The sequence below is a fragment of the Rhopalosiphum padi genome, chromosome 2, assembly GCF_020882245.1.
Source record: "Rhopalosiphum padi isolate XX-2018 chromosome 2, ASM2088224v1, whole genome shotgun sequence".
NCBI lineage: Eukaryota > Metazoa > Arthropoda > Insecta > Hemiptera > Aphididae > Rhopalosiphum > Rhopalosiphum padi.
This window is the reverse complement of record NC_083598.1, coordinates 51,821,857-51,847,782: the sequence shown is the minus strand read 5'-3', so window position 1 is coordinate 51,847,782 and position 25,926 is coordinate 51,821,857. Positions and strand designations below refer to the sequence as shown.

Here is a 25,926-nt window from a genome sequence, read left to right as displayed (position 1 = left end):
CACCTGATTATAATAATATTATGTCTCGAAGTTACCATTTACCTCACTAATCATATCTAAAGATTCGATATCTCTAAAAATTATTATTACAATATTGTGATATACTGTTTCAAATTATTACTTTTTACCTATTCAGTATTAATAACTTTAAGTCTTTAAATCTATAAATAAAGAGATAACATTTAAATATTTTATTAATCGTGTAAATAAATCGAGGTCGTTTTTACCATAATGCTACTAACAACGGTTTAAATAAACAATAAAATAATAAATAATATAAATTTGAAAAACAGTAGAGATGTTATAAAGTAGATGAAGAATAACTTTGATTTAATTTTTAATTGATACGTGATAAATGATAATATTATCTATGTTTTTCCTTTATAGAGATTTTAACATAAAATTATTAATTTCGACAGTTCGACACTTCTTGCTCATAAAATGTTGAAAATCGTAGTAAACCCTACAACAAATGGGTAGGGTGCAATTAATACGTGCTATTAGCCTATTATTGAGTTCAAATTTCAATGAATAGTATGGTTATGATATTATTTTAGAATACGAATAATTATGATCTCATATGACAAATAACAAATAAAACAGACTCACAATAAAATGTACTGCTCTCAGACCAAAAATTAATCGTCACCACGTATCCTTGTGATGCTACTATTTATTTATCGTTTCCTAATTTTTAAAGCTTATTTTAGTCCGACGTCGGTAGACCGTTGGTACTATGTTACCCCTTTGTTATAAAGTATTTCGTATACAACTAATCTTCTGTAGACTACTAGTCTTAAGAGGCCGCAACACCCGTATGTGTTGTCTCCGTCTTACAAGTACGTAACAAAGCACATTTTTGCTCATCAGATCACGTTTAGCTTCGTTAGTTTAAAAATTAGACAGAGACAACTCATGCGAGTGTGACGCCCTCTTAAGTTTAGTAGTTAACACTGCGATCTGAATTTGTAAATTTGGCCATTTCTTTCGCGGTTCAGATTAATACAAACCTTTTATTCATTATACCGTTGTGTATTCCAATATCGTCTCTCAATTCATCTTCAGTTATTCGCAATAATAGATCACCGTCAACACGATTTTCCAATAAATTTTTGATATAATCGCTACCCCCGATTAGATTGAACCATATAAGGACGTATTCTATTGGCCACTGTGCGACTTTTTTGTCAAGTCTGTAAGAAACTTCTTCGCCGATCAACTGATATGGTTGAGGTGCCAACCTGGATGCTGTATCGTAAGAATAAATATATTATTCGGGGATTTGAATAAGTTTGTTCTGAACATATTTTCCATACCGAGCTGCTTTTGAATCTCGGTTTCGGTGAGTTCGGATGATTTAGTCGCTTCCTTGTTATCAGATTCTTGATTGTTTACTAAACAATCATTTTCAAAACAGTGGTGGTGTCTGAATGTATTGCTGACTTTATAGGTCTGATCAATATTTATTTCACTCGTTGTAAATACTTCACTGTCGCTTGAGGATGATAATTGTTGTGTGGTTTCTAAAATCTATAAAATATTGGTAAATAGGTTGAACAATATTCGTATAAACAGTTTTTTTTTTTAATTTTCTTTAAGTTTTATTTAAATATACCAAGTGAGATAAGCTTTGTATATAGTTAACAAGAATGAAGAAAGGGCTGTAAGTAAAAAGTAAATATAAATATTCCATGTTTATGGGCCGGGAACGGACAATAATAGGCCATGCGCCGGGTTACCAAAATACTTCGTGCTACACTAACACACCGACCGACTTGTGTAAAATCGTGTATATTGACTATATTGTGTATAGCTCATCTAGAATTGGTTGGGTTTACCGCGCAAAGACTTGTGAGCTATGTGGTGTAGTGGTGTGTATGTGGTAGTGTGTATAGTTAAAATATAAGGACGAATAGGTAACTATAATAAATGGTAACTCAAATAAAATCTGGTATAAAATATGATATAATAATATAATAAATAAATTATGGCCCTTTTGGTCCAACAGGTAAAAATGTATATTATATAATAATAGGCCTAACTCAAATGCCGGTTCGGCACAACCAGATATAATAAAAGTTGTACAAAGAAATCACACGAATAGAAAAATATAATAAATTAATAATTATTAAAACTACGCAGCTCTTATGGCTATACAGAATAAAATATAAATATAGTAAAGTATATAACAAAAATAAGTTATGGCTCTTCTGGCTCAATAACACATAATTATAATATAATAGAAAACCGCTATGAGAACCGTAGTAGCCTAGTGTAATAATAATTGATATAAAAAATATAAAAGAAAAGCCCTTCTGGCTCAACAACGAAAAGTATATATTATAATAATATAAAATAATACGCGGTCCTTCTGGCCAGAAGGCCTAATAGAATAAAATATAATATTATATACAGTTATCTGAGCTGTAGATTGGTATACATTTACGTTAATAAAATATATATGTAAGGAAAAGGTAGCCCTTTTGGCTCAATATAATAAATGCAATACCAATAATAATAAATGAAATAATAGTAAAAAAAACTCACAATTTTGTGGAGCGTAGTTTGGCCAGCTCTGTCCTGCTACTGCGAAAAGCGGCACCTAACTACAAAAATCAAATTTTTAGGAAATTGAACTTTTGTGTTTTTGTAATTTTTTTAATTAATTGAAAACTTTAAGTACACTTTTTGACTGAAATAGATGGACATTTATGCTAGAAAAGAAAAATGCTATTAGTTTTGTGATTAATAAATTATTTTTGACAATTTTCACATAATATTACAGTTACTGCGTTTCTACTCACATTATATCATAAATTGGTGCAATGTTTAAAATGCAGTATTATCAATATCATAAAACACTGCTAGTAGAAGATGTAGTGAGGCAGTAACTACAACAATAATCAATTTTCACAAATAAAAAAGATACTTCTGAATCATATTAATTTTAATACTTTTACTTTCGTAATACTATGCCAAGTTATCATTAGATACACAAAGATAAAACAAGTTACGACAGTTGCGCGACAAATGATGATAATAAATAATCTTTTTGTATTACTTGAAGAAAACGCAGTAAAAACATTTAATAGTTTAATCCTAACGGTAAACGCAGTAACTATAATGCACATACTGCTTTTAATTGTATAATATTGTTAATTACTGCGTGTTACTCTAAGAAAAGTACAATTTTTGTAAATGTATTGTAGTTACGACTTTTTCTAGTTGCATTTTAAGCCACTAGATGTCAATTTTCGTGTATTTAACCTTAATAAAATTATACGTAGAATAATTATGACATTAAAACCTAATTTTTGATATTTTTGTAGTTACTGCTTTTCGCAGTAGCAGGGCAGAGCTAGCGTTTTCCTATCCTAAATAACATTATATAATTCCACACACATCACAATACACTAAATAGAATAATATAGTATAAATAAATAATGTAAATAAATAACAGTGGCGATTCGCGCACACAATAATAGTAGCAATATAATTAAAACAGTGGCGATTCGCATACACAATAATAACAATAATATAATAGAAAAAACACTATTTTATATAAAATAATATAATTTGGGAACCTGATGTGGGTACCGTTTCTAATTTACAACAGGCCACCGCCCCCGCCACGGCTTGCATACAATAGTATTGTTCCGTGACAACAGTTTCAATGCTACTATGTTTACTCTCGAACTGCTCAATGAGCCCTAGATCTACCATTTGATCCATAACGTCCTCCTGGTCGAGACGAAAATCTGACATAAGTGTTTCCAAATCCCGGTTTCGCGCAATGATCATTGGGTTCGGTACGCCTAACAAAATATTGAATAGGAAATTACCAAAACTGATAATATAATAGGAAATAATTGAACTAACGGACAATATATGATAATAAGTGGCTACTATTCAAAGGTAATAATAAATATATAAATGAAACCTTAACCTATGTTAGTGATATAACTAAGGCGATCACAAACGATCAACCGTAATAAAAAATATATAATTCAAGCAAAGTTGACATAATAAACAAAAAAAAAAAAAACGTGATAATAATATAATAACTACGACCTGATAACGGTGATAATGCGTCGTGGTGGAACAGCTGATGTGAGGTGGTGTAGTTGAATAATTGCGACGACGGGTGTGCGACAACCAATATGACAGTGGATATTTTAACTAATATACTGGCCACATTAATGTCGCCCAGAGAACATTTTTTGTCGCCTAGTAGATGATATATTTAATTACTTGGCGACAACAATATTTTGTAAAAATGACAATGTTTGAAATTATTATATAATTTATTTAATAATACTATTTCTTATGTTTAATTATATGTTGTTATTTATTTATATATTATATATATGTATACATGACAAAAAATGTATTTTGTCATGTATGTATATATCATTTCGTTTGATAATTTGAATTTTGGAAGTACAAATTTAATAATTATTTAGAATGGAAAACCTATGTGACCGTTCACCGTAGGTACCCAATACCCATAGAATAATAATCAAATTTATTCCATGCGAAAATATAACATGTTTCATTTGGTCTTTAGTCGTTCCGCCAAATATCTACAGATTAATTGTTTTCGATTTTATTTTAGTCATTGTTCCTACAAGCTATTATAGCTAAAATTTATTTCAACTTAAACCTTTTAACAGTTTAAACCAGGGGTTTCCAACCTACAGTCCACTAATTTATGTTGTTAAGATAATATATTAGTTTCCATAGTTTTAATTATATTTAATTAGTTAAATAAAATTAATTTATTAATTTTTTCATTTGATGTTATTCATTGAACTCGTGATCAATGGGTTTTCTAACTGCGCAAGTATACAGTAATATAGTAGGTAAATAATAATATAATATTGAATTATATATTTAATACAAAAAAGTTTTTTTTAAGCTCATAATATTTGTTGATTTTAATTTTTGATTATGACATGTAGAGTGAATTTTTTTTTTTTAATGTCGCCCAGTAAAAATTCCTTAAAATATCCACTGCGAATATGACGACTATTTCGTCCACTAGCGGCTACATATTTCTATATAGAATAGAATAGTATAGAATTCTGTGCTAGCACTGCTAGCGGCACGTATGCGAAAAATGAATTGGATGATAAGTAATATGATAATAATTAATAATTAACGCACGATAATGTCAACGGGCTGATTCACGCTGCGCATAACCGTCGGGTGAGAATAATAAATAATGCACGCGCGGGCAGCGTTTGATCGTATTGCGAAAACACTCGGGCGTCCACTCTTATTGTTTTATATAGTAATCGAATGAATTCATGCTCGAATAATTAAAACACAATACAGTACTTTACCAGAGCAATAAAAGTGCTTCCGGAAACATCACATACCTATCCTATTTCCAAACATCTTAGACAATGTATATAGTGTATACAATAGTTTCACTTGGACACCGCGGGTATAGCGCGATAATTTTAAATATCCATTATATTTTATTATATTTAAAAAAAATTAAAAGCTTTAAATCAAAATTTTAATTATTATTAAATACCAAACAAAAGAATTTTTCATTCGTTTTTCTACAAATAAGTACCTTTTTATTTCATTGCCATACAGGACGTTATGATACAGCTTCATGCTCGGTACTAACGATACAATTTCTTCACGTAATGGACCAATTATCAAATATTTACAATTTCCATGATAATAACGACATTTCAAATAAGGGTATTTGCAATCCATCGTATTCATACATGCAGTTTTGAAATAACTCACTTCATTTTCTGAATCTAGTTTCTATACGAATTTTACACCTAATCATTTATTTTATTTCGATCGAAAAGTCTTTGACTGTTAGTATAATATCAATACAGAGTCTTCCGGGAAAACGGTAAAGTTTGAAAATAATATTAAAGAATATCTACAGAGTAGGACATAGGTTTACCGTGGTACGTATATAGTTACACAACAAACTGCCATTTAGTAATAATTAATAATAGGCCAGTGGATCAGTGCAGTTTCCATTAAAGCATTTTACCAAAATCATTACGTTACGTTAATTTAGTTACGTTTTTATACATAGAAATTGACATCATAATATTCCTAATATTAATTTTAAGACAAACTATTTTCAAGCTTTTGAGTACTAATGACATAATGTTCTGTTTTTATTTATTAAAAAAAAAATTGTAAATACATTTTTTCACTTCTTTAAGAGTTATTTCATACTTTCCCGTTTTCCTGGAAACCTCTGTATATTGTCTCTATTTGATAACATTATTCGATTTGTAGGTTTATATAATGTTTATATATATATATTATTTATGCATCGAATTATTATATACTTAGTTCAGTATTAATTAATGTACCTACACATAACTTTTATATGGTGGAGAGGATGAGTGAAAATAAACTTAACCTATGTACCTACAGAGAAATATGCATATTGAAATATTTAAAAATATAAACAAAGACAATTAATAAAGTCAAAAGCTTAGTTTTGCCTAAGTTAATGAATTTTTATATAGTCATATTAATGGTATCATGGTATTATGAACTAATACTACGATTGCATTAATCATCGCGCGTAGACCCGAAATAACACGTTATGTTAAAAAAAATGACTAGGTATATCTATTATTGTTTATATTTCACATATAATAAATACTATACATCTACAGTATACTTATATACCTATAGCTATAGAGTCAAGTTACCAAATGATAACTTGGGTGAGTTTTCTTTTTTATGACGAATTAAATTATGTGGACATAAGTATTCATTTAATTAATTGATTTTTCCTACGTTTTCATTGGTTAAGCAATATGTATATACATTATACATTTATACTTGACACTTCAAAAGTATTAATTAGTGACCCTTGGGCACCGATGAAGAGTTAAGTTGTGTACTTAATACAATTCATTTAGGTATTTATATAGGCTTTTTAGGTATTGCCATTATTTTATGTGTTATAAAATTTTGACTTGGGAGTGGAGGGGGGCCCATGAATGTATCAACTTACTAAATTTTAATAGGTATAAATGTATAATGATATGATATAAACAATTATCTGAAAAATAAAGATAGTAATTGCTTATCAGATAATTATAATATTATATAAAAAAGGAATAATAAGTATTTATCGAATATTAAAATATTATTTGATTTATTTTATTGGGTACACACGAGTACAATAATAATAATGTATCTTTTTAATGTTTTATATTAATAAAATGTAGATCAAATAAATTAAAATCAATATTTAACAAGAATTATGAGTTGTTCCAATATTATAACAGCCAGTGGTTACCAGCTCACCGTTCCATAGTAATTCTTAATAATAATTATAATTGATAGCCACGTCTAATCTACAAATATAGTTAGATAAATATCTTAAATATTTTAGTTCATGCTATAGCATAAAAAAGATTAAATAGTAATTTTTTTTATCTGTTTGCGACACGTGTATTTTTTCGGTAAATAATATAATAATTAGCTATCTATTTGGTTTTTTTTTTGTACTTTTTTACATACTTTGAACTCTTTATACGATGGACAGCCAATTCTGCCAACGGTATATATATTATAGAAGTGGTCAATAGTTCTTTTTGATAAAAATCTACTGAGAGTTTATTTTTCCTCAGAGGAGTTTTTTATTCAATCTGTTACAATACAATAGAACAATAAGAACAATTGATGAATTTAAAAAGTAAGCTAAAGAACAGTTAAAACAGACTTTAGAGATCTCCCAATGTATTACAATATGGTAATTTTTTTAAATTAGATTAGCAGATTACGATAGCACTGCCTCTTGACTCTTTATTAATATAATGTATATGGATACGTTCGGACGTTCCAGACGATTTTGAGTCTAATAAGCGACTGAACCTTATATCCGCGAGTCTTATAAGCGGCGTCTTCTGTAATTGTTTTAAATCTATTTATGATTAAAAACAAAATACTGTAAGTTAATCAGTGCAAGTAAATGCGTAATAAATATTATGAAAACCTCACTCAGTCACTCGATTTTATTGTACTTATATAGTCGTATAGACAATAGTTATTAATTAATAATGTTAACATGATAATATAATCAACTACAATTAAGAACAGTAAAATACATCAAATACTCAAATAAAAACGTACTTCAACAAAAAAAAAAAACATTGTTTTAAATACAAAATAAATAGGTAATTAATACTTATTTAAAATAATTTTATTCAAAATGCAAAATAAAAAATTTAAAATATACATTAAAAAGTAAACAATTTGACTAATTTGAGTTACTATCATTTGATCATAAACTTCACCAACTTGTTTATACACGCGTCCTGATAATCGTGCACCCAACTTATCGAGTTGTACATATTCAAGTTCTTCAAGCCGTCTGGTACAGGCGAAGACCACGAGAAATTGTCCAATACTGGTATTATATTGCACTGACTTTGTTTCGCGGTCGCGACTTCCTATTGATTAGAAAATAAGTGTTAATATATAATTATTGTACCATATAATCACCTGATTATAATAATATTATGTCTCGAAGTTACCATTTACCTCACTAATCATATCTAAAGATTCGATATCTCCGTCTAATGAAACCTTCGAATGTTTGACTAATGAATCTTTCGTCAACGCAATAATAAAGTTTTTTGACTGTTTTACGGTTTGTAATACGTCATGCCGATGTTTGGCATCATTTGATCGTTTCATATCGATGAACACTTTGTAACCTCGAATTTCCAAGTATACTTTAAGCAAACTGTAATGCACGTAGCCAGTGTTATTGTTTTAAATACTTTACATAGTATAATATGATTAATGGCATATTATATTAATTGCATTTTACAAAGTATGATCATTACCTAGCCAGCACATAACTAGTAGATCGTCTGTAACTAATAAATGCATCGAAAGGTTTATCTACGTTCTCTGTGTATCCCGACATATCTATAATTTTTTTCAATTGGGTATGTTTAATAAATGATGTTAGTTAATTTATAAATATATTATAATATTTCAAAATAAAAAATTTACTTTGTATTGAGTCTTTTATACAACTTCGATGAATACCGTTTGAAATTCCGCAAACATTTTTGAGTTGATCATCCGTTAAAAACCTAAATTAATAAAGAATTCTTATTTCAAACCAATTGTTAATTATTATTTGTTGAGAATTGTTAATCTATATTATAATTTTATTTACAAAAAACAAAAATATGATTAATTTAGTAAAAATATTTTTAAACTATAAATTATAATAATAGAAATAGTATTACCTTATTGAATCTACGTTGACTCCAGCGTTCAACATAGGATACGTGTACACAGAATATTCCGAGTTAATTGATTTTAGGACCGAGTTTAAGCCTGTTGAGTCAATACTACTGTAATCAGCTGACTGTTTTAAATTGTTTAGTTCCCTCATAATTCTAAAAAAAAAAAGATATACTTTTAGGAAACAAGTGTATTCTGGAATTTTTTATTTTTTGAATTTAATAATAAATAAATATAAATGATGTGGTTCGAAATTAATATAAGTACACAAAATATAGTAAAATCAAAATGTTGGTTTTAAAATAGTATCTATTATCATTGGTAAGAGAGCTAATTTGACTAAAAAAAAATTATTATTACAATATTGTGATATACTGTTTCAAATTATTACTTTTTACCTATTCAGTATTAATAACTTTAAGTCTTTAAATCTATAAATAAAGAGATAACATTTAAATATTTTATTAATCGTGTAAATAAATCGATGTCGTTTTTACCATAATGCTACTAACAACGGTTTAAATAAACAATAAAATAATAAATAATATAAATTTGAAGAACAGTAGAGATGTTATAAAGTAGATGAAGAATAACTTTGATTTAATTTTTAATTGATACATGATAAATGATAATATTATCTATGTTTTTCCTTTATAGAGATTTTAACATAAAATTATTAATTTCGACAGTTCTACACTTCTTGTTCATAAAATGTTGAAAATCGTAGTAAGCCCTACAACAAATGGGTAGGGTGCAATTAATACGTGCTATTAAACCTATTATTAAGTTCAAATTGAAATGAATAGTATGGTTATGATATTATTTTAGAATACGAATAATTATGATCTCATATGACAAATAACAAATAAAACAGACTCACAATAAAATGTACTGCTCTCAGACCAAAAATTAATCGTCACCACGTATCCTTGTGATGCTACTATTTATTTATCGTTCCCTAATTTTTAAAGCTTATTTTGGTCCGACGTCGGTAGACCGTTGGTACTATGTTACCCCTTTGTTATAAAGTATTTCGTATACAACTAATCTTCTGTAGACTACTAGTCTTAAGAGGCCGCAACACCCGTATGTGTTGTCTCCGTCTTACAAGTACGTAACAAAGCACATTTTTGCTCATCAGATCACGTTTAGCTCCGTTAGTTTAAAAATTAGACAGAGACAACTCATGCGGGTGTGACGCCCTCTTAAGTTTAGTAGTTAACACTGCGATCTGAATTTGTAAATTTGGCCATTTCTTTCGTGGTTCAGATTAATACAAACCTTTTATTCATTATACCGTTGTGTATTCCAATATCGTCTCTCAATTCATCTTCAGTTATTCGCAATAATAGATCACCGTCAACTCGATTTTCCAATAAATTTTTGATATAATCGCTACCCCCGATTAGATTGAACCATATAAGGACGTATTCTATTGGCCACTGTGCGACTTTTTTGTCAAGTCTGTAAGAAACTTCTTCGCCGATCAACTGATATGGTTGAGGTGCTAACCTGGATGCTGTATCGTAAGAATAAATATATTATTCGGGGATTTGAATAAGTTTGTTCTGAACATATTTTCCATACCGAGCTGCTTTTGAATCTCGGTTTCGGTGAGTTCGGATGATTTAGTCGCTTCCTTGTTATCAGATTCGTGATTGTTTACTAAACAATTATTTTCAAAACAGTGGTGGTGTCTGAATGTATTGCTGACTTTATAGGTCTGATCAATATTTATCTCACGCATTGTAAATGCTTCACTGCCACTTTAGGATGATAATTGTTGTGTGGTTTCTAAAATCGATAAAATATAGGTAAATAACTATGTTGAACAATATTCGTATAAACAGTTTTTTATTTAATTTTCATAATAGACAATTTATAGAATTACAAGTTCTTATTAATCGTTATTCGTTAATGAGTGTTGATCAGCATGCATTTCAGGTCAAGGTTACCACTTACGACTTTGGCTTGAGCGATTTTTACAGATCAACGAATAGTGTCATTTTTTTCGTTGGTGTTTATTTATCAGCGGAGCGTTTGCGTTATAGTATAACGGGTCAGAATTTCAATATAAAGTGCATTGTTTTTTTTGGGTGCTCTAGAAGTCTAGAGTCTAGACCAATGAATTTTCGTAGGATATGATTTGTTTTATATAATACATATTTCAAAAGTTAAAATTTTATTTTGTCATTTTTTCGCATTTTTTATGTGTTTTTTTTTAGGTCCGTCAGCCTGGCACCCCTTATTCAAAATTTCGACCTCAAACCCTTTTAGATAATTACTACCTAATTTGTAACCCAAAAATTACTCCCGAAATCGGCGTTTTCAAATTTTTGGGTGCTGGGCTGACGTCGTTTACCTGAAAATGGACGACTCGTTTGCTTACAACATAATCAGAGTAACAAACATACTGATTCTAACATCATTATGTGGAAAACTTTACAATATATATATATATATTCAAATTTATGGTTATATAATAAATTTAAGCAAATTTCATGTTGACTTTGTAAAATCAATTAACAAACCCAAATAAACATAACAAACTAACAAAAACCTTACAAATTATTGACAAAATTTGGAGAAAATATTTTTATTTTGGGCGGCCAACTTCATGGAGCCATAGTAATGTTCAATAAACGATTAGTAATTTTGTGATAGAACAAAAAGGTATTATACAACTGATCGTCTTTCCAAGTTAATAAAACTTGAAGAAGTAACTTTATGTAGTAGCAGCGTCGATTTTAACGTAAAAACACGAAATGAATTAGATATAATTAGGGCTCGGAAATTGATCACCTTAAAAACATATCAACATAAAAAATGTGACATAAAAATGACAAAAAATGTCTATAAAAAAATTACAAATATAGTAGACGTTTTAAGTAATTTGTCGGCATAATGGTAGAGAAGAAACGATAAGAAATGAACTAATGTGAAATCTGTAAAAATGACCAAGAATGTGGGAAAATAACCTAAAAATATCAAAAAATGAATTAAAAAGTAATAAAAACCAAAAAATGCAAAAAAAATGCAAAATAAAAATTAGTTGTTCAGATTCACATACTAATGAAACAGATTTGTGGCCAAAAGAGCATCGTCTAAAAAGTTAAAAAAAAAAATGCAAAATGCATCAACTTCCAAGGCCTAAATATAATTAATATTAGTAATACATTGTCCAGATTAGGCTGTTCAGACTGTTTCCGGTATTACCAATATTATCTAATATGTATATTGTGTATATAATAATAAATACATATATTGAGTACGGAGCAAAGGTGTTAAAAAACCTTATGTGCGTAGTTAGGGTGTTAAAAAAACTTAGTATACGGATTGCGGAGCAATGCTGTATTATAAAATGCTAAATGGTCACAATAATACGTGCTCATTAACGGTGTACCCAATAATTTTAGGTATTTTTCATTCAAATCTAATGTCAATTAATTGTTCTGTTAAATACCTACGTATATAGTTGTATGTACGAATGCGACAATGCCTATCTATATTAAGTGGTTATTGTCTATTGAACGTGGAATAGGTATTACGGAAACAATAAATAACAACCAATCGCTCAGTTAGAGATACACGGTGATTGCATTTATTTTCAGTATACTGTTTATTTGTTCTGCGTGACCTAAGTTTGATATTTTGTTTTTGTATTATTATTAATTTAGTTACGATGAAAAAGTGTCAAAAATTTGGAAAGTTAAACCGTTTTCCTACTTATTTCTTGCATAGTTTTATGTTTTAATACGTAATAGTTGTGTTAAGAACTGTGAAAGTCATCATATCAATATGAGTTAAGACGAATAAAGTTGAATAAATTTATAAAAAATAAATTGTTTTTTATTTATTATTTTTATTTGACTAACTGAATTGAATAGTATAAAAAAATATTCACATTTCATTCACTAATTTTCAACATTTCTACATGATGTTGAATAGTTCTTAGTAAGTTGTAAATACAATTCGTATAAAAAATAGTTTTTAATTTGTTGAAGAAGTGTAAATGTGTTATCTTTTATCTAATTATTGGCTATCAATAAAATATTTAAAAAAAACAGAATTTAATGTGCTGTGTAGTAGGTGTTCGTATAATTTGTTATCGAGTAGGCCACTGTAATGGATATGATAAAATTGAATTCTGCAGTGATTGATTACTATATACCTACAATTTACGAAATTCAAATGGGAACCTATTTTTTTGAAATATGATTCGTACACAGTTTAATTTTTAATGAATTTTGTTGGGTTGTTTACATTAATTAAAGGAGTTATCAACATTTGAATATTGGTATTAATTTTTAAAATATGAACAGTGAATAATTCTAAAAGTGCTTTTATTGTAGGGAGGAGTGTACGAACTTAATAATCTGGGTATTGAATTATTAATTTATTACAGTAGTAAGTATATACTGATAATTGAGAGGTGGATGAACTCGGAACTATGTTTATAAACGGTATACTCAACATAACTACCTATAAACATTTATTGAGTATAATATCAGCGTTTATCAAACTGTGAGTTTCGACCTACTAGTGCAGTGGTTCTCAATCTTTTTAGTACCGCGGCCCAAATTTACCCTGAAAAATCTTTCGCGACCCACATGGTTTGACTTTTCAAAAAGTAGTTATAAAAAACAAAATTTGTATTATATAAATATGTATAAATTTGTAATATATATTTAGTATTTTATTGGTTTATAACCAATTTATTTTTATAAATGTACTTTTAATAATGAGGTGTATGCGAAATATGTGCTTGTTTTCTGTTATGGTTAATAACAGCATTGACATCATAATTCAAAAAATTGTTTACGACCCACTAAAAATTGACTGACGACCCACCAGTGGGCCGCGACCCACACTTTGAGAAACGCTGTACTAGTGTGTCAAAAGTTAATTTTTGGTGGTTCGTGAATTTTTTTTTTTAATTTTATAGATTTTAAGATATTTATGTTATTTTATACTGTATATAAACATACATCCTATAAATTAAGTTGCTGTTGCCTGTTATCAGCCACAGCAGGAAAAAAAAGTATACACTGATGCGGCTACGGCCTGCTAACGGCGGGTTGAGTGATGATTTGGTCCACGGTAAGCCGGTCGCGTTGTATGGTGGCGTAGAACAACGGGTAAGTTAAATTACACATCACAGTTCCATTTTTTTTTTTTGGAAACGAGGGCGGATACATTGGTCCTAAACGGTGGGGGAGGGGGGCAATTTGTTAGTTATCAACTAAAAAAAGGTCATAATCTATTTAAAAATAAAACTTTGTTGGAATATATGATAGGTACTTTTTTTTTGTGAACGGGGGGGGGAGGCAATTGCCACCATTGCCTCCACACTGTATCCGCCTTTGACGCTTTTATTGGAGATTGAACGTACTCGGATGTAAAATGACAATACAAATAATAGTAACAAATACTATACTCTGGCCACGAGAGATCTGTACTTTCACACGTGTGTAAAATGGTCGGCAGCGACACAGTCGGTGGGCAGATTAGTGGGGGGGGGGGATGCGCGAAATCGGACGAGTTTTGGTCGAAATGTGGTACTGATCTCTCGTGGGCCGGAGTTTATAGTTATCATAACAAAATATATAGGCATTTCAGCAATATACCGGTTTTGAAACAAATCGCGCATTCACCCTCCGCCCATACATGTACCGTGATGTAAGAATTTCTCCATTTCTTATTGGTTTGCTGTCGCCACAACCGCCACAACCACCACAGCCGCCGCCGCCGCCGATGATTCCACCGGGGAGGGTTAGGTTAGACTAATCTAGTCGGAGAAATGCTACGTCACAGACCTGCGTATCACAAGTTGCTGACATACCTATATATTTTATCGTGATTATATTTATGAAGGTAGTGAAAAAAAAGTACACAATTGTATGGTGTTGCGGTGTTCTTGGAACGAGAAAAACAAAAGTTATCGGACGAGAGGGAGACCGCCGGTGGTCGGTACTCGCCACGAATTGTCTTCCCGTCCCAACTTGTGCCTTTCGGCGTTGGAGGGAGAGTCGACGGAATGGCGTCTTTACCACGTTATGGCGATTGTGACCAATGACCATATACTTATATTATATATCTATGGTTGTGACAGTGCATGACGCATGTAGAACTGTAGACCGGTCGTTGCGGTACCTATACTTTATACTGGCGACTGTTGTATACAGTGTCAACACTTCGTAGTTCGAATACACTTCATTATTAGAAATACATATTATGTAAATCTATAGACTTTATATAATATAAAGTAATAAGTAATAAAAAAACAAACAAATTTTAAGTTTTTTAGTATTAGGTATTATTGATTATATTATAGATTTATAGCAAACAAATAAGCCATTCTATAGTAGTATAGTCTATTCAAAATGAGATCGGTACACAGCGACAACCAGTTTTCGTTGGCGGTGCGCAGGCAACTTGTCGTGTTCTCTCGGCACGCTTCGGTCGTCCGTGCTTTCGGTCTGCTAGGTAGATGTGCGTGCGTGCGTCTTCAATTGTCTTGCTCATTGTACATTTTAAATTATTTGAACTTATCCGCAGTTTTTACTGAAATAATGTGACACTCTTGTCGGCGGCGGTGGCTTCGGACCGCCGCCGTGGAACAAAGCCATACTCATGCGCAACATACCGATCACATTTTGAACAGATTATATACCATAAAATAGGAATCGACCATGGACCTTCGACCGCAATGGAGGAGTTATACTTTCGCTGACCATAGTTATAGTTCGCGGATAGTAGTACTTGTTGCCATATGTACGGACCCGGCTGGGGGCATACAGTAATTTTTGTATATGTACGGTATGCGGACGGGCCGATACAAAATGTAAGAAAAGTACGGTAATTTGAGTAATTCAAAATGTCTTATAATTTGGTTATTATCAGTGATAACCTATAACCTTATTATAATTTATATTAAATTACGAACGCCTAGAGCATATATAGTAGTATATATAGTAGTTTCTTTATAAGGCCACATATATTAAATAATTTGTTATGTTTATTTTGATTTTATTTCATAGGACATGAATATTACCCACATAATAACGTATTACGTATTATTATATTTAAATAATAATAAATTGATATAACATTATTATATTAGTTTATTGATAATGGTTAATTCTGATGATGTAAAATGGTTAATTAATTAATTTAATAATATATTATAATATAAATATGAAAATTAATAATAAATAATTTAAATCGTAACTTGAATCGTGTATTAATTGATAAATGATAGAAAAACGCGCAAAATTTGAATTAGGCCAATGAGAACACGATATTAAAGAGCCGCGCTGTGGCGTCCTGGGTTTCCTAATACGCGTCCCGTTTTTAATTTTTACCCTTTTCATAACCCGAGCGCGTCCTCAGTCATATCAAAAAATTATATTGAATATAATATAGGTAAATAAATAAATAAAAAAATATTTTTTTTCTTTAATTTCAACAAGTTACTTTACTTGCGTAATAATAATAACGTTTCATAAAATTCCCGATATTGTTATAAAATATATTATAACCAGTCACTTTAACCAGTAATCAATTGATCGATACATAAGTTTTTAATTTTCAAGCATTTTAGTGTTTAGATTGTAAACTGTTGAAACTTTGTTTTAGGCGCAATAATTGATCCACGCCCTTTCAAATCTACAACTATAATAATTTATAGGTGCGTAATTTTTTCAGCTATGACTATGAAGCACTTAGGTAATTACATTTAATTTTAACTTCGATAATTATTAAATACCTCTAAATTAACGGGGACGCACTAGGGCTATTATGTCAAAATTATGACCTTTTTTTGTTGGGACGCACTTGGGTGATACCTAAAAATTTGAAAATAGTTGAAAACTTCTAATATTTATAAATAGCGGAAAATGAGGCAAAATAATTTAAACGTTATTTCATATGTTTAATATTTTATGAACATTTCAAATCTCATCTACAGTAATTATTGACATAATTTTTGATTTTATAAAAAAAAAAAAAAAATTTGATCAAAAATTGATTTTGCATAAAAATTTTAAATCCTGTTTTTTAGATTATTGTGAATTTTTATTTTTGACCTACCAAAATTATCAAATAGAATCAATTTACTATCAGAAAATACCCTCAAAGTGAAAGACAAATTGTGAAATTGAATTATTCTTTTACTGGGTAAAAGAAAACAAACATCGTTGTAATCCAATACACTTTTGCTCTGCTTAGAATCTAAAATTGTTGTTATTATAATTTTGTTACTTAATATAGGTATGCTATATTTCAAAAATAACTTTGTCCTTAGAATACTTCATAAAATTATAATATATTTTATGCCCAGGGTAATTCAAATTATGTAAATAATATTTTCAAAATTATTTATACATTTTGAGATTATGAATGGCTGTTATAACAATGATATAACTATCACTCACCTTTTATAAAAAATTGTCTAAATGTTATAAATGTTTACTAATAAATGCAAGTGCTTTTTTTTTAGATATAATGATTGTAGAGTATACCTATATCGTTATAATCATTGCCCCGATTAATCAAATTAATACGAATACAATATGATCACGTATAACGTAGGTATATCTACTTAATAAAAAAAATATATTTTTTATTTTTTGTACAAAATATATTTAGTAATTTAAAAAAATGTTACTTACCTAACTGCTTATATTTCGTATTTCGTATTTTGGCAAAGATATGTTTGATGTAGTTAGATACGCGAGGTAGTGAAGAATATTGTAAATTACAAAGTAGATTCAAAAGCTGACGACTGCAACGAATAAATATTAACAAGTAATAACTAAAACAAATTATATAGAGAGGAAAATAATATTTATCTATAATAACCATCAGAACATTAGTTAGAACATCAAACTACAACTGAAATTTAATCGGCAATAGACATGTGTCGTTCGCCAACAAACTAGTTGAATTGAACGAGGTTCTAAAACGATTAAATGCAATTCTGAAACAATTCTTAAATTATAAAACGGGACGTCGATCGCCCGTTTCCCGTCGGCGCTAGCTGTAGTTTGAGTGTTTTCCAATCAGAAAATTAAATTTTTTTCGAGCCCCGCCCGCCGATCAGCGGTCCGAGCAGTTATCGCCGCGCCCGGCCGGTTATCAAACCTACGACGACGGACGTGTGGTCAACTAACTACGATTATCGTAGAATACGATTATTACCATTATTATTATTATTATTATTATATTTCACTTTTATACGGATTTGATATAGCTTTTTCTCCGTATTCGCGTAGTATGCGTTATTATTATACGTACCAAAAACGCTGTAGTGTGAATAGTGTGATCACGGCGAGCGATTAGGTATGAGACAATATATACCTAAGTCGTTTAATACATATATTTAATATATAATATATAAAATACGCATGAAACGGATATCGATTACAAATATATTCAAAAGAAAATTAACGAGAATGTCTGTGAGTGTAATGAAATACGAATTAAACGAGTAAAACGACGTATAACGCGAATTCGAAAACGGTGTAAGTGCTCAAGATTTGCCGTCGGTCCTCAACTCAAACTGTAGTCGATAGGGTTGGGCGTTAGGATAGGATAGGATTAGGCAGGTGTAAACGAGATCGAATCCTGCTCCGGCGACGTTCCCGGCGGCGCGTTGATTAACACTGCGAATCATTTTTTGTATTTTTTTTTCCAATGTTTTTTAATTTTTATTTCATATTATTATTATTAGTATTAAACATATAATTTTGCTGGCAACGTCGGTATATTTTTTTAGTAGATTAATTACCTACGCTCCTAATATTAACAATAATAATCAGTCAGCTGTATTGGCTGGTTTCAAATAGTATACCTACTATACCTTATGGTTATGAAGGTCTTCAGACGAATAAACGATTATTTCAAAACCCAAAAATGTTTATTTAACTATTTTATTTAAATTCGCGTCATACAGCCGTCTACTCGAGTGCGCATTTACTATCTGGACATCTGGTATCCAAAAGTATAATATAGTATTATACAATCAGAGGAGTACTGATACAGTTTCTTGGGTTATACGACAAAATATCTCTATTAAAAATGTCTCCGTCAAAATATCTCTAGTATCAAATATCTCCGTCAAAATTATCTCCAAAATAAAATATCTCCCGATTCCCTCGAACATTAATAAAAACGATTTATGCTATAGCTATCTGATAGAGAAAATGTTATTGACTGTGATAGTGATTGTACTTTGTACTTCCCTCTATCTATCATGGTCGATTAAGTAATTTTACATGTAAAGGTATCCTAATTGATACATAACAATTGAGACGAGAGAGCCGGAACTTCGTCACACACTGACATTGGTTTTTGTTACGCATGTATGTTAACGTAATACTACTTAAATATTTATTTTAATATTTTTTATATTTTTTGAAGATTATTTATTGGACGATTATAATATTTTGATATTTGTTTATTTAATTTAATTTTATATTTTTTGAAGAAAATTTTTTGGCGATTATGAAGTGAAATAATATTAATTATTAATAAATAATAACAATAAATTTAACGGAGATATTTTGTATTGGAGATAATTTTGTTGGATATTTTTATATTGGAGATATTTTGATGGAGATATTTTAAATGGAGATATTTTGACGAGTCACCGTTTCTTGATTTTTAAAATCAAAATAATATGAAAGAATTTTAGGTTAAGTTAACCGACCGACCAAACAACGCACACACTACACAATTTGTAAAAGTATGTATAATAAAAGTATGCGTGAAAGGACCCGTCGATGGTTCGCTATTTTTCTTTTTCAATTATTACGATTAAGAATATCCAGTATCGACAACCCTGCAGTCTTATGAATATTATTATTCTATTGTATTCTATTCGTTATCGTTTTTACATTGTCAATGAAAAAAATCGTTTTAATGTCGAAACTATTAGATCAATAATTATTGCAAAACAGCACTTTAAAAACATAACTTGTTCACAATTTTATGAATTTCTTTTGAAGCACCCAAAATTGTTAAATTCAATAAGTTCTTCAGAAAAATACGAAAAAATAGTAGAAAGTGTGGAAGAAGGATTATCAAATTCCTGAATAATTAAATAAGCTGATGTTGTAAATTTCTAAATTCTTGTTAAAAAAATATATAAAAGTATTGGTATGTACAATGTATTGTTTAATTGCTTAATACTTTAATTTTAATATTTTAAACTTAAAAGTACATTTTTTAATTGTTTAAAGAATTATAATAGTTATGAAATTTAACATTGTGTTGTTTAATAAAAAAGAAAATATTCCTAAATATTTAAACACTTATTATTTAGGTTATTTACTCAAAAATGGTGTAGTAATAAGATAATAATTGTTTGTGATATGATTCAGATTTATATTTTTACTCTCTACAGTTGTGTGCATAAGTGTGAATGTATATAATATATAGTTTTTATTAAGTTTATATTTAGGGGAGGGCCAGGGGAGTTACAAATAATGTCCCGTTTTTTTATTTTCTTAATATGGTCACCCTAAGTTACACGGATAAATTACTAAAATGCGCGAACCCCAATTTTGTTGTTCAGAGGTTTTTATTGCTTTACGATCGATATGAAGAAACAGTTTTATTGCGCAGTTGACCCAAGTGACTAAGCACGTCTCCGTATATATAATATTTAGAAATATATAAACATATAATGTTTATGTCAAGTAAAGGAAAATAAGGTGTTTAGATGTATACGAAATATTATGTCTATTATAATTTATGATTATTAATAGACATTCTATGTATAGGATTAAATAGTTTTTGGAGATAAGAAAAATCATGTCCACATTGTATTAATAATAATAATAATAATCTTTGTACCTATATTTTCATGTACTATTTGAGTTTAATATTCGTAGAAAATTGTGTATAGTTTGATTTTTTCCTTATCTGTCTTAACGTCTATAGCTGTTAAATGCTGAATCAACAAATTTATATCATTTTGTTTTAGAAGTTTTGGTCACGAATTAAAATATATTGTATACCCAACGACCTATACAAACAACCATTTTACTGGAACCCAAATTGACTTGCTAGAACAGCTGTTGCAAACAACCCCTAGCGCTTGGTATCATATTAGTGGCGACTTTTACTAGATAATTTACCGTCAAAGTTTAAATTCCACGAATTAAATTAACAATTACTAGAAAATATATATTATATAATATATTTTAATTTATGATTACTAGTTACATTCTTATATTGTTCTGTGGTATAACTATTGTATCATTTGTCATGATATTATTTAAAATTTATTAATACGTTAGTATATATTTAATTCCCTTGGAGCGCTAGTGTACCTTTGCACATGGAAATTCACTTTAGGAGCTTCTTAATTCTTATCATTTATTGTTGGGTATCCAGTATATTTTAATTCGTGGTTTTGGTTATTTTTATCATACTAAAACAGTAATTAATATAATATTATACCGTGCAAATATTTATTCTTTAAAAAATACGTGAATATATAAGAAAAAAGTTATCAGAATACATTTTTAACAGATGTATTTGTATAATGTTATCTTTATCCTATTAATAAAGCATTTCATCACACGAACAGCTTATATTTATTGTATTATCTGATATAATATTATAATATTTTTATATAATATCATAATAATGTTGACATATTGTATACATATGTTTATAGACGAAACTCGTTTTATATAAAAAAATATCATATTACCGCCAAATTTCACTAAAATTAATCCAAATAATATCTTTATTTATTAGTTTGCCTTTAGATTTTTTAGACAATTATGAATTAATAAGTACATTTCCTTTCATAATAATAATTTCAGTTGAGAAATTTTACACGACTGTCATAGATTTAATTTATGCAAATCATTCAATGATATCATATTGAACAGTGTCAGACAATCGACATTCACAAATAACTTAATAACATTAGTTTTATGATTCGGTTAATATTATGTAACACGGATTAACTAAAACCAAATTAAGACGATGAACGATTTATATATATAATATTAAAAGATTGTAATTATTGGCTAGAATTAAAACAAAATCACTAAACCAACTCAATAGCTGCGATTTCACGAGCAAAACGCGTCGATAAATTACAATTTTTTTTATAATCGATGCTTGAATAATAATAACTAATAAGAGAACAAAATTATACGCCTTGTCCTGGGAACGCGATTTAAAAATATAATATATGGTCAGAATCGACAACGGACTGCGATATTATATATTTATACCATTATATCATACTGCAGATTGCTAATGCCTATACGTATTAATATTATTAATTATTTAATGGGACACGGGCACGATATAGTTTTACACATTGCGAGTCGTGCATAGGTAAGAAGGTACAACACTGTACACTTGAAAAATACAAAGAAGGATTGGGTTGAATAATAGAACTCGGTTACCTATTAAGTATGTCGCACGACAAAAACGTCATGCACATTGTTGTCATCGTCAGTACTCGGTTTACCTATATTATTATGTATAGTATGTTTGTATATAGAATTGTTTGTACGCGAAAAATCGCCGTTGCGATCAGCAGGACTACACAATGACGCCAAAAGCATAATGTATGTACAGCGTGGTAGTTGTGTGGATTGTAAAAAATAATAATAATAATAATAATAATAACAACGAGGGGTGGCATCGTCCAATGATCGATAGATCTTATGTGTATACCGTGCCGAGGATATCGATATATGCCTGAATAATAACAGTATATGTATAGCCGTACAGCAGCGAGGGACATTGTGCTAAGTGTACGAGTGTACCTATATAATATATTGTACATATAACATATACATACGCGGAGTGTACGAGTTGAATAGTCCTCTTTGTCGACCTCTCCCCCTCCTACACCACCGTCATAGTAACGGTCCCCTCGCGCCGAGGACATTTGTAAAATAATAAAGAAAAAATACCCAAAAGGGTTGATGCGTTTTTCCTGACCATTGCGCGCGCGGTTGTCCCCGGTCGATTCGCGTCAGCGTGTGGTCTTCTCACAGGGATTTCATAATTTGCGCCCACAGAGTCTGCAATTCGACGCAGTCGGATTGCCTACCTAAGCGATTTAGTTGTGTATAAATCGATTTTCCCAAAATATAGGACGTTAACACTTCGTTCGACTTAAACTTTTTCCCCTACTATAACTACAACATCAGACTTTCGACGTCAGGAGGTATAACAATCCGCCGTAGGCGGATTGCCCAGCACAGGTATTGATTTGCATCGAATGAGGACTGATAGCTAGAAACTTAGTTACCATTTTTCGTACTTATTTATTTTTTATACATTCAAAAAAGAACCGGGCAAGCCTCGAGACAAACTATATATGTGACCGATTTCTAGACACCCGACTACCATTTCCAACCGAATTTCTCTTGAAACGATTTTCACTCGACCCCCTTGAAGGCGCCGGAGTCGGCTTCTACAACCCTAGGATCTCGAAGGCGGCTTCTACAACCCTCGGATCTCGAAGGCGCCTTCCACAAGCCGGGAATCGAGGCATATATAATAATAAATTAATAAATAATATTATTATCGACGCCACGAACGTCTTATCGATTCCCGACAACACCCGCCTTAACATCATTCATCCCGATAAAAGACTCGCAGTACTACCAATCAGCGGTAGGTCTTCCTTTTTTGAAAAATTTCCACTTTCAAGCTCTTCTATCTGTCCTAGGGTATTCACTTACAGTGAGTTTCACTCAAAGCGAGGCACACCGAAGCTAGTATCACTATAAAATTGAATATCGTTCAGCCATAGAGTCAGTATGACCATTTGTTCATTTTAAAACGAGCGGATCACGTAAACAAATGTTACTAAATTTGTTTTTTTTTTGTTTTTTTTTATTAAAGAAAAGAATAACCCTCGGCAACATGACCATTGGGATAAGATACATTTTTTTTTTTTTAAAAAGGTGTTACATAATAAGAAAAGCTTAAATAATAATACATGTCTAAATTATATGAGTAATTATAATGATATGTATACAGAAAGTTAGATAAGTTTGTCCAATCCTGTTTCTTGGAGGAATACGAATATGTCCGGTGATTGGAGAACTGGTCCCAGTATGTCATTAAATTTGTTTTGTAAAAGGCCTTAATCTTAATTACTAATTTATAAATAAAATAAATTCTCGCAAAGCAAATAAATTATTGAGATAGAATAACTTATTTTAAACTGCAGTAGTTTTTTTTATGACATATTATTATGTACCGGCATGTAATATGATTTGCAGTTTATATATTTTTATTTATTTATTATATTATTATATTATTATTATGTTTGTTTATTTAATGTTATATTCGGTTATTGTTTTCCATTATTATAATATATGCATCATTCCCCCCCCCCCCCGTGGCCATCGTTCAAAATGTATTGAATTGTCATTGCATCTTAGCTATTTTTTGTTTCTATGCTTCCATAAAATGGAAATCGTTTTTTTGATTGTTTACATATTTTTTTTTGGATTTGGTGATAGAATTATTTTTGGACTCAAAAATGTCATGTATGTATAATAATTATATCTAAAAATTTAATACTTTATACTTTAATAGGTATTATCTGATTTTTTTGGCATAGTTGCAGATTACAATCTCGGGCCCCTGTACTAAATGTTTGTCCGGGCCCATTATAAAACTTCCAAAAATATAATTTACCATTTATATATATATAACAATTTTTGGATTAATATTTGTTTTTTAATTATATCAATTCAAATGCAATATTTATTGTTAAGACAGGACAAGATCAGGACAGGATCTGTCGGGTCAGCTAGTAAATTATAAAAAAATCAAGATTCGTAAGCATTTATTTTTTATTTTTTTATTACAATATTATCTAAATAAAAAAAGAAAAAAATTAAGTATATTTTGATTTATATTCAATAAATTTTTTTGAGTTAAAATTGTATTTTGCGGGCTTGAAGCTCAGCGAACTTAGTAATTATTAGAGGTCTCGATCGAAAACGTGAATTAATACATATGTGAACACGAAGTCCGTGTACACGTGAACGAAAATTTTGTATTCACGTATACTTAATATACGTAAATTTACTATCCGTATTCATCACGTATTTTACAATAATTCAAGTATTCACGTACTCACGTTGTTGACGGATATTTGTGCAATGATATAACATAATATATAATATTCTATAAGGTGACCGTCTTTTACGTACTACACGTGTCGGGTAAATTAACTGATTATTATAATTTATAATATGTTAGATAATCGATATAGATTATAAATACTTGTTTATATGAAATAAAACAAGTACCTATATATTATTGATTTATTATTATTTTGAATTGTCTGCTGTAATCTCACCCCCACGTTTAAAACTATAGACAAGTATACCCAATATTGTGTTGTGTGATTATTATTTTTCGTGAGCACGCTCTTTATTGGATATATTGTTAATTTTATCAATGGTTATTGATAAATTCAATTAGAAATAGTAATTTTACCAACAAGTATTTTCACATTTGACTTTTTTTTTCTATACTACTTGTTCGTTAATAGTACAGTTACAATTTCACAGTCATGGGTAAAAAAAAAGTTCGGTTTGGTAAACGGAAATGGGATAAAGCATATTGTGAATTATGTGATGAAGATGA

At 29.7% G+C, this 25,926-nt stretch overlaps 1 protein-coding gene across 2 annotated transcripts; it reads right to left on the bottom strand.

Annotated features, from left to right (window-relative positions):
- Positions 1 to 8,007: 8,007 nt before the first annotated feature.
- On the bottom strand, positions 8,008 to 18,250 carry LOC132921036 (NAD(+) hydrolase sarm1-like). Of its 2 annotated transcripts, XM_060983849.1 has the most exons (9): positions 18,133 to 18,247; positions 17,943 to 18,055; positions 10,858 to 11,064; positions 10,552 to 10,789; positions 9,273 to 9,425; positions 9,031 to 9,113; positions 8,859 to 8,943; positions 8,551 to 8,755; positions 8,008 to 8,459 (listed from the first exon to the last, which is right to left on the bottom strand). In XM_060983849.1, the coding sequence occupies exons 3-9, from the start codon at positions 11,015 to 11,017 to the stop codon at positions 8,283 to 8,285; spliced, it is 1,101 nt and encodes a 366-aa protein (XP_060839832.1). In that variant the 5' UTR covers positions 11,018 to 11,064; positions 17,943 to 18,055; positions 18,133 to 18,247; the 3' UTR covers positions 8,008 to 8,282. The 2 variants fall into 2 exon arrangements, with proteins under 2 accessions (XP_060839832.1, XP_060839831.1); XM_060983848.1 differs by having other exon boundaries at positions 17,943 to 18,250.
- Positions 18,251 to 25,926: the final 7,676 nt, after the last annotated feature.

Bases quoted from the DNA above. Each gene is read 5' to 3' on its own strand.
- LOC132921036 (XM_060983848.1), bottom strand. From the start codon at position 11,017: ATGCGTGAGATAAATATTGATCAGACCTATAAAGTCAGCAATACATTC. The intron at 9,426-10,551 runs GTTTGTATTAAT...TTTTTTTTTTAG, and splicing joins AACGGTATAATGAATAAAAG to AATTATGAGGGAACTAAACA. The intron at 9,114-9,272 runs GTAATACTATTT...TTATTAATTTAG, and splicing joins GTCAACGTAGATTCAATAAG to GTTTTTAACGGATGATCAAC.